Raw genomic sequence first — 11,258 nt, 5'->3', positions numbered from 1 at the left:
AACTACCTCAAGTACCAACTCTATGATGCAATTTGATTCCCTATTATAAACCTTAATATTTTTTTTTCCTCAATGTATGTTTCGTATTTATAAGTCCTATCATAAATTGAAAAATATGTTATCTAGATCGATTTAAATGCATATCCTCAGATTATATTTGGTGCAGTCTTGAATGATAAACAAGAGAAAGAGTAATGAATCTAACCTTTAGGGCTTCCAAGAGACAAACACAGGAAGGCCAAGCAAAGACTTTAACTTCTCCAGCCCCCGATGCCGTGACCCAGACTTGTACACAACAAACACAATCTGTTTAGTGCATCACGTAGACACGTACCCCTCACCCCCAATTTTCCCAACCAAATTTGACCCACCTTAGATCTCCTATTAATGTATCATAATCCAAATCTGTCCTTGTTAAATTGTTGGACTCGAATCTCTTTGTAATTTTGAGATTTTTTCCCAAGTAAACTCCCACTAGATAATGTAATTTAATCACTTATTAGCAAATCAACGTCACATGTTCAACTCACGGTAGAGGTGAAATCTATCATTTATTTATTTTTTGGAATAAATCTATCATTTATTGATATGTGTTAAAGAGTATGAATAAAATAAAAGTAAGACGTTCCTGTGATAGTCTTAAGAGTCTCAAAATGAAGTTTAGGGTCCAAAATATCTTTACTACAGGTAGTTATCGGGTTTGTTCAATTCATGTGTTTATTCATTACGTATCCATACTATATTGAATCTAATGATTTTTAGAATTCATACAAAAGAAATCATTGAAAATGAACTGGTGATTTTTTTGCCCTTCATATTGTGATTGACTTCCCTATTCAAATTTTAGCCTTTCTTTTTAATATTTAATATTTAATATTTTGATGACTGGATTTTAGTTTTTGCTTTCCAACATACTCCCAATATCTTCATCAAAAAAAAAAACATACTCCCAATAATTTATTTTCAAATATAAAAATTAGAAAGTGTGAAAAGAAAGAATTATCCTTCATGTCTTTCTCTCTCTCTTCACAATGAAACTTTTTATTTTTGTTGTCAAATATTAAAAATTTATTCACTCATATGTTTTTTTTCCAAGTTCATCTCCTCCAATAATTTGAGAGTTTGGTTTTTTTTTTTTTTTTTTTTTTTGTTAAGGAATTTGAGAGTTTGGTACCCTTTATACATTGATGCAATTGATACCATAACTCTTGGCATACATCGTCCATCATTTTCAACTCATGCCGAATTTTTTCAACTTCCTTCTACTAAATCACTATCTAGGTACCCGTCTCCTCTTAATATTTGTTTTTATAATTTGAAAAATATAATTTGATCTTTATCAACGACCGTCCTAGAAATTAGTTTAGATTTTCCAATGGGATTAAAAAATTTCATACAAAGTATTATAATTTAGCCCAAGTTGTGAAGACAATTGACCGCTTTTGATAACTTACTGTTCGTCCAAATATCCTTTATTTTGTTCTACGCCTTCAGGGCCGGCCCTAGCCCAAAACCACCAAAGCGGTGGCTTTGGGCCTCCAACTTCGAAGGGCCTCCGAATGAAGTTTTATGACTTACTTTACCAGTGTTTTACAATAATTAGCACAAATGACAGATTAGCTCATTGGTCTAGACAGTTATTTGAATCCAAACTGAGGTTCGAGTTCCAGCAAGTGCGTTTTTATTTTATAATTTTTTATAAAGCCTTATAAGAAATTATTAGGGGCCCAAATTTATAAACGACTTCGGGCCTCACAAATGGGAGGGCCGGCCCTGTACGCCTTATACATGAAATGACAAAATTTATAATCGGTTTGTGATTATCAGGTGATCTCTACAGTGACTCTGCTGCAAATGTGCAAGGGTACATGAACATTTAATGCAAACTAATTTATTATGTTTTGCACTTTTGTGTCGATAATTCATTATATTATAACATAACATGATTATTAAGTCAAATATACATGACCACATATTAAAAGAAGTTAAGAGGCTCATATCCTTGATTACATTATCTTAAATCAATTTTCATATGTTCTTTTTTGAGAAATGGACTACGATCTACGTTAGTCACATTGATACATCATGAAGATGTGATAAACACAATAATTGTTTAAGTTAAACTAATAACAAAAGAGGATTAAAGTGTAACTATGGACTCCACCATATCCAAGAATCGAATCTAAAACTTCTAGAAATTTAGAGTTTATATCAACACTATCAATCACTTGGACAACAAAATGTTAGACGATTTCGTTGAAGTGAAATTTTATTTTACTATATCTCAACGTGTTAGGAAAAACTTCGTTAACAAAATCCAATGGCTAAGATAGTGTTTGATGGGTTTGACCTGGTTGACTCGTATTCAAACGTTTATCATTACTAGTTCAACCTCTCACATAATTAAAGTGATTAGTGATCATAATTATTATTTTTTATAATTGTTAGTATTTGAGTATCCTTTCTAGTTTATTAAATTAAGAGAGAGAAAGCACAATGATAATCTAAAAAAATGAAGTTAGGTTAACTTCATAATGCTATAAATAATAGAGTACTTCTTAATTGTTATATTTGAGTATCGTTTTCTAGTTTCTTCAGACAAACAAATCTAGAGAGAGAAAGAGAGAAATAAACTTTTACCAGTAGATTATAATTAATGGAGGTATTTGGAAGAACAAAAAGAGTTACAGATCCATTAGATGATAAAGTTAGGGCTTCCATTTGCAGTGATCACCATGATCATCAACTAAAGAGCTATGTTAGTAGTGGAAGTGAACATGAAGCTGATGATAATAATAATAATTCACCTTGTCTTTCTCATCTCATTCATGAATTTCTAGAGAGAGAAAATCAAAACAACAACGATAATGATGATAATGATCATCATCAATTAAACGAAGACGATTATTTATCAGATTCTGATATCAACATTAGTAAGTTTCTCTCTCTAAACGAACCGATTGATCTAATTCAAGATCTTCTAAATCCAAAACGAAACTCATCATCATCAGATTCTTCATTTCGATTTTATCTTCAATCTCAAGTTTCAAAAGCGATGAATTTATTTTCTTGTTTTAGATCAACCAGAGAAATTTTCAGGCGAAAAATTATGATTTTTCTAAGAGAATTAGGGTATAATGCTGGAATTTGTAAAACAAAATGGGAGAAATCAAAATCCGGTGGACTTAGTGCCGGAAACTACGAATTCATCGATGTGATTATCAAATCAGACGAATCTTCAGTTATTAATCAAAGGTATTTCATAGATACAGATTTTTCTGACGAATTTGAAATTGCTAGACCGACTGATCAATACGAGAAGCTATTAAAGATTTTACCTAGGGTTTATATTGGGAAATCTGAAGAACTAAAACAAATTGTGAAGATGATTTCTGAAGCAGCAAAGAGATCTTTAAAAAGTAGAGACCTTTATTTATCTCCGTGGAGGAAAAATCGTTATATGCAGATGAAATGGTTTGGTCCGTACCGGCGAACAGTGGGTCAGATTCCGGCATCAATGTCGTCGTCGTTGTTGACACCGTCGTCAAGTTCATTAGGGTTTGATCAGTTTCCTGCTAAATGCCAGTCAATTGGGTTTAAGGTTGTTGTCACTAATAGTAGCCATTATTACGGTTTTAGTAACGGTAGTAGTAACGGCCGATTTATTATTTCTGCGGCGACTCGTACGAGATAAGTCAAGAAGAAAAACAAAATTATTAATATTTTAATATAAATAGATAAATAAATAAATAAATAAATTGTTTGATTTTATTTTTGTTGTCAAGATGTGGACATTTGTGAGAGTAATGGGAAATCATATGCGGTGAAAGACAGTGTTGACAGCTCAATTTGGAATTTGGAGGAGTAGATAAGGTTAGGGAAAGGGAAATGTGGGATCCACATAAGTGAATTTCTATGATATCCAAATTGACGTTGGGACACCACAATTATTTTTAGATAGGACTAATGTTTGGGCACAAGGGCTTTACCCAAAAATCTTTTAAGTCCATCACTTGAACTATAATTTGAGGGAATTTGGGTCCAGATCTATTTTTTTAAATCAAATAGATAAATTATATTTTATTTAATAGGAGATACTTATATATTTTGTTTGATTTAAAAATTGAATATTTATATTTTATTTAGTTAAAAATCTGAATGTTATACACAAATCAGTTGCAAATTACAAAAATGTTAAAAAACTTAAAAATAATTAGAAAAGAAAATGAACAATCTTCTTTTGAGTTAGAGTCTTACTCAAGTTACGACTTTAATGGACTGGTCAAGAAAATCAATCTAAAATTAGCATAAGATAATTGTAATTTATCACGAGAACTACAAAAAAAAAAATGTAAACGATCTTACATATATCAATAATTTTATACCTAAAACTCCTCAGTTATAGTTTGCACGAGATCATACATGTTAGTAAGATTTTGTTTATTTAGTTGGGGAGAGAATGAGTGATGGACAATGTTTGATAGTGTTATTCTTTATGTTGTTGAAATGTGTATTAATAGCCCTTAACAAAGAGTTAATTCTTATTTGGCCCCCTACTTTGTGACCAACTTTAAATATGGGCCTTAAATTTCTATAAATTCAAATATAGCTCCAATTTTCAGACAAATGTCATAACTACCCCTCCTATTAATGTATTTTCAAAATAAAATAAAATAAAAAAATTTAAATTCCACCTCACTTCCCCCTCCACCACTCATCTCTCTCCACGTCACCTCTCTCCCCAACTCACCTCTCTTCTCCGATGAAGGTTGCCGGCCGGAAAATTTTCCGGCCGGCGAACTTAAAAGAATTTTTTTTGTTCACTCATCTCTCTCTCTAAAAATTCCGGCGGAGGGGGTTTCCCTTCGCCGAAATTTTTTGAGAGAGAGATGACTGAAAAAAAAAATTAGGTTTAAAGGTCGCCGGCCGGAAAATGTTTCGGCCGGCGACCTTCATCGGAGAAGAGAGTGGTGGCTTGGAGAGAGAGAGAGAGGTGAGTTGGAGAGAGGTGAGTTGGAGAGAGGTGACGTGGAGAGAGAGGAGTGGTGGAGAGGGAAGTAATGTGGAATTTAAATTTTCTTTTTTATTTTATTTTGAAAATACATTAATAGGAGGGGTAGTTATGACATTTGTGTGAAAATAGGAGACCATATTTGAATTTACAGAAATTTGAGGGTCATATTTGAAGCTGGTCACAAAGTAGGGAGCCAAATAAGAATTAACTCAAAAAAAATGTGTATTAATCTATTATACAAAACAGATACTTGTGACTAGGACAAAATAAATGTCCCTAGATTATGACTAGATTGCCACATACTCCTAGATGATGACTGGACAGCCACGCATACATATGACCAAGAAAAGTCTTATCTTTTAATCTGATCCGTCTATTCTTCATTCATGTACTCTCATCTTTAATCTGGTTCGTATATTCTTCATTCATGTTCATTGTTTCCCTTCATAACTTCTTTACCTTTAATTAAAATTATACCAAACTCTTCACCTCCCACGTCAATCCCTCTCCCACTACTCAAACTTCATCCCCCTCAACCTCTTTTTTTTCCCACCAACTTTCTTCAAACAAAGTCTATTAAGTGTGCCAATAAGTTTTTTTTTTTGATGAAGGGTGTGCCAATAAGTTAGGATTGAAATTTATAAAGCTGGGAATATTGCTGGTTGGTTTGGGTTTAGGTATTCCAGTTTGAATTTTTTCGATTGAAGGTCATTGCTGAATTTTTCAATCATTGCTGAATTGTTTTATGGTTTGATGAAAATACTTCTTATGATGATGTTTGAAACTAAGATGGTCCTTGTTGAATTATATAATATGGTCTTGATCAATCCGGATTCAAATTAGGTGCAGTAGTAGGCACCAATTCCAAGAGAGTTGTTGGTGTATCCTTTATAGGAAACTTCATTGGATTTTCCTTCACTGACTATATATATATTGGTTGGGATACTTACTAATGGGTTCTTGTTTTTTTTATAGGAAAATTTCTTTGGTTTTTTCCTTCACTGACTATATTGATATAGTTAACAATGAGTTTCTTTTGTTTTTCCTCTGTCCATAGTCAAAATTAGAGAAGTAGTATGCACATTCTCAATTGAGTTATTCCTTTATTTACCGTCTTCTCTATAAACAAATTTTTTTTCTTTATTTTATTTGATTTTCTTTGTTTTTTTCTTGTTCAATGTGGAAACTGTTCAATACGGTGACATCAGGTTGTATTTTCGGGATTTCATTATGTTAGCTTATATGTCTTGGGTAATTACTTTCTATGAAGTTGGTGTTTAAATTAAAAAAAATAGTATTAATTAGGTATTGGGTAATTACTTTGATCCCTAAGTTTTTTTTATTGCCGTCATGTTCTTGGTTTCCACCAGTGGCGGACCCTGAAAAAATTCTTTGTGGGGGTACTTTTAGTATAATAAGTTGTAAGCGTCTAAAAATCTTGATGTGTCATCCGAGCGAATTTTCTCTATACATTACCGTCACATTATAAGCCGACTCAACTACTATTGATATACGACTTGTGTTGGTTGTAACCAATATAGATAAGTAGTCTTATGCACATCCGAATAATATAAAGAAGTTAAGAAAACATAGATGGCCTACTCATTTTAGAAAAATAGTTAAAAAATAACATTAGGTAGAAATTAACATTAGTCTATATATATATACTATGTGTCCACCGCGTCCTACAGACGCGGTAGATTCCTTTTGACTAACACCTTCGATAAAGGAACATCGAGATTAATTCCTTCTTAGTGGTGCACGAATATCGTGACGGTGCATATACCGAGACGTTTGTGCGTCTCAGAATTTATCTCTACACCAATCCAACATTATACAGGGACCTATAATTCGCATTTGCTATGCGAATCACAACTCTCTGCCTAATCCTAAATGGTCTAGAGATGATTTTCGAGACGCACAAATAAATAATATGACTAGGACATAAATAATCCAACTAGGACATAAATAATATGACTAGGACATAAATAATTCTACTAGGACATAAATAGTCTGTTTCTCAATATGAATTCAACTTCCTCCCAATCGATTTGTTTCAACTTCCATAACTCCTCAAATTCTTTGCAATTCCTCTCCATCCTCTCCCTCTCACTGTCGTTCATTAATTCTACTTACTCAATATTTTCCAGTTTTCCATCTTATCTCTTTCATCTAACCCTCAATCTTTACCTCTTCCTCCTCCACTATGAATTTCTCTGTAAAGTTTTTCTATTTCAATTCCAATGTACTTACTACTGCCTTCCTTTTCCATTTTCAGTTCAATTCTATGAAGTTTTCACCACATCTTTCTATCACCCTAGCCTAATCCAGGTATTTTCATATTTCTCACACAACGTGTTTGTGAAAATTCCTCACACAATTGTATTTAATTTTCTTAAAGTTTGTTTTTTTATTACCTTTACTGCTTTACTCTTTTATGTCCCTGGTGAAATCCGTTTTTGGAAGATTAACACAACTAATCTACCATGAAAATTATTAGTTAGTAAGTGTATTTGTTCGCGATTTCTTTGAATTGTCTTTCATAGACTTATATTCCAGCACACTGAATTATTTGTTAGTAGTGTTGATCTCGAGGGAAATGACATTAAAAGTCATGAAGTAGTTGATGTTTCTGAAAGCATGAAAAAGTTTTATAAGATAGACTTTTGGCAGCTATATAGAGGTAAATTTTTTTGTTTCAGTTTAAATACTTCAGAATATCATCTCTTCCTGTTACCATCTTGATGACAGAATATCATATTCATGGCACAAAATTCTATTTTTCATTGTGCTTTAAGTTTGTTTATATTTCTTTTCTACAGTTTAGTTCGGAATCGAACAATCCTTCAACTCAAGGTACTTATTTCCTCTTTATACTCCTAATTCATAAAGCCTGCAATATTGTATATGCGTGAACATATATTAAATTTGCATCTGATGTATTCAATGAACAAATCTTTAATAAAACATATTCGTAAAATTTATATATGTAAACTTGTATAGTTTCTCTATTCGAACAAAATCATCGAATATATAATTATATAAACTTGTTTTTTTTGGATCAAATTTGTAATATAGATAGTTTGTATATAATTAATAAAAGAAATGAAGTACAACAGAGAAGAATTATTATGATTTAAAGATCTCCCTCGACAATTAGAGAACAAAGGGAGCTTCCAGAGATTTGCATAGAGGTATTCATATTTGCTTCGAGGCATTATGCTTAACTAGACTCTTTAGTCTTTCTCACCTTTAACGAAATTGTTCTTTTGTATCAGTCTTTCAAACACATTGATGACTCAAGCAGATATTATAGATAAAACTAAACTAAATGCAAAATAACCACAAAAGACAGATACTCCATTTCCGAAGCTATAATATATCGTTTCATTAAGTGAATTTTGCCTGATCTGGTTTGACACTTCTAAAACTAAATTTTCATGTCGAAATGAGCTCATGTCGATCAAAATATGCATTGTAATGAAAGGTATAAAATTCTTACATTAGGCATGTGGGTGGGTATATCTCTGTTAGGATGTGGAGTAAAGAGTCAGAGTTGTTGTACATTTTGAGAAATCACTTTATTGAGTTTATTTAATGTTTTTTGCTAAGTTGTAATCGGGTAATTGTTTAGATATCAAAAGGCATCCTCAAGTACTTCTATACGAACCCAGCTAGAAGCTGTTGGTACTAAATTGATAGGTGAACATGTTTTAATTTCCGTAGTGTGTTACTGTCCAATTCCTTTCCTTTTTTCGTTGATTATCAAAATTGTTATCTGATGAATGTATTCTTCCTCTTCGTCAAATAATTCGCAGGTAGCAACTAAGGCGACACCTGATGATGCTGACAATGATGAGTGGTTTGTCGTAAAAATAATTCTTTATGCTACAAAATCAAAACAGTAAGTCATCTACTATCAAATTAGCAAATTTTATTTAACCTTCCATGAAAAAAACCCGTTTTTCTTGTTAAGTTTTTTCCCTTGGTTTTAAAAATTTGATCAACTTCTTCTCCAGAATTATAGTTTTTAACAAAGAACTAGATGATTTGGGTTGGTGCTTATTTCGAATAAAACGATGCAAATTTATTCCATCTTATTTCTTCAGTTTAAGTACATCATACATGTTTTAGATTATGGTTCCTTGGTTTCTAATATCAGGCCACACAAACCAACATTTTCGCATATTATTTCTTGTCCAAAGCGAAATGATGTTTCCGGCACCGGATTTCCTGAACTGTCACTCATGTTTGGTGCTCTGCCCCAACACCTTTGCTTTATACAAACCAATGGCAGTTAGTCCTCATCATAGGGAATATACATATATCTGAATATCCTTTAGGGAAACTAAAATATTTACAAAGTAATGCTCGTCATATCCACCTCCAAAGTGTCTACATCATTGCATTTTTTTTTTGTGTCACTTTGTAATGTATCTGATTTTTCAGAAACAAGCACGAAGAGTGAGTTGCTTCCTCCTTCAATCATGAAGCTTTGCATTGCAACTATTGGCTTATAACCTTGCATATTAGAGTGTTGCATTTCATCATTTCTTTATTTTCTCTTCTTGAGTAAATATTAAAAATATTTTATAATTTTTTCTTTCCGAACTAAAATGAGATAGTATCATCGTCTATATTTTTATAATTTTTTCTTTCCGGATCATAAGGTGGCTTCACTACCATATAGACATCGCAAGTAACCTCTTATCTGTAAGTGTGATGCCAATTAATTGAAATCTTCGGTTTGTCTCTTATAATGCGCTATGTATTTATGTTTTTGGTGGGCATCATTTTTGCCAATGTGTTACCAGATAAACTTATAATCTTGATTTTGAAATAAACTGTTTAGCATATTCAACTAGGTTTTCTGAAGAATGTGCAAATCCTTTCAAAACCAGTATCAAATTTAGGAACAAAAGCTTTTCTAAATTTATTGCCCGTGCGGATCATCATTTTACTCATTATTTCCAACCGAAATTAACAGTTTCCCATCTTCTTACGAAGAACTATGTATTTTGCAGGTGATTGGGATGATAATACTCATAATATAGGCGAGAGGGAAGGAGTGTTGAACTGCAAAGGTTCGTTTAGAGGAGTAAGATTTTGAACGAACATGGACATTACGGTGAAGATTTTAGGGGAATGTTTTGGATGACTTTTAAAACTTATTTTTTTTCCTCAGTGAATGGTGTTTCAATATAAATTTTTTTTAATTTTTTTGCAGGTGAAGACTATGTAATCTTGAATTTACCCGAATATTACTCTGATAATATTTTACATTTTACACGGGTTTTGATTATTATTTTTGCAAGCCTAATTATTCGTGAGCGTTACGTTTCATTTATATAGGCCATTACTTGGTTAAAAGAAACTTAATTCATTTTTTTTTAAGAAAATGGATTATATTTCGTATATCTACTTTTTCAAGTTGCGTAAACGGCATTTCCCCGCCCGTAGGGCGGGGATTATGCCTAGTAGTATTTACAAGGGGTATTATAGTTTGCTTCGAGGTGCAAATACCTAGAAAATATTGATGGTGTCTTAACTCCCATTTTCAGCCAGCTCACCTTTTGAAAATGCCCTACATGGCTACATATATTGACAATCTCCAATTGTGTGGCCATAGTGAAGCCATGCAATTCTCATTTTAATCCACAAGTCAAATGTTTTGTGAGAGGGAAAAATAAAGGATTTTTGAATTTAAGGTTCAAAAATAGGGGGTAATGAGTTATATATCCACTCCTAAATTAATAAATAAAATAAAACCAAAATAAATCGAAAATGTAAAATAAGTCCAAAAATTAACTATTTGGTGGGTCCCATGCATCAATCCTTTAATTACGGGGGATGAGATATTGAGATTTAAGTCCAAAATCGCATGATCAACGAGTCTAGAGACCAAAGATAATCTGAAATAGAAAATAAATCCACTCAAAGTAAATTACATTTCTATCCTCTTATTATCTTTTACTGCCTAACCTATCCTAAGTTAAAAAAAAACAACCCAAAATAAAAGATACCATAATATATAGAGATTCATTACATTTATTTCTTCAAAAACAAACTTTCTTTCCCCGGAAAAATTTGCCTTTTTCGTTTAGCATAACAAAAAAAAATTAGTCTTTTCTGTTTCAGAAAATAACCAAAAAAAAAGTTGCCTTTTCCTCAAATATCAAATCAAAGAGAGAGAGAGAGAGAGATAAACTCTTATCTTAAACACGCCCAAAATAAACCTAACAGA

General features: G+C 32.1%; 1 protein-coding gene across 1 annotated transcript; it reads left to right on the top strand.

Moving 5' to 3' along the window:
- The first annotated feature begins 2,556 nt into the window (after nt 1–2,556).
- LOC147559903 (uncharacterized) lies at nt 2,557–3,848 on the top strand. Its single transcript, XM_086661860.1, has one exon. It carries the CDS (start codon nt 2,657–2,659, stop codon nt 3,692–3,694), a length of 1,038 nt encoding a protein of 345 aa, XP_086517986.1. The 5' UTR covers nt 2,557–2,656; the 3' UTR covers nt 3,695–3,848.
- The last annotated feature ends 7,410 nt before the right edge of the window (nt 3,849–11,258 follow it).

This window comes from Eschscholzia californica, unplaced genomic scaffold (assembly GCF_041429995.1).
Source record: "Eschscholzia californica isolate CP2 unplaced genomic scaffold, dmEscCali1.0.p SCAF_2, whole genome shotgun sequence".
Classification (NCBI taxonomy): Eukaryota; Viridiplantae; Streptophyta; class Magnoliopsida; order Ranunculales; family Papaveraceae; genus Eschscholzia; species Eschscholzia californica.
This window is presented reverse-complemented; position numbering and strand designations above follow the sequence as displayed.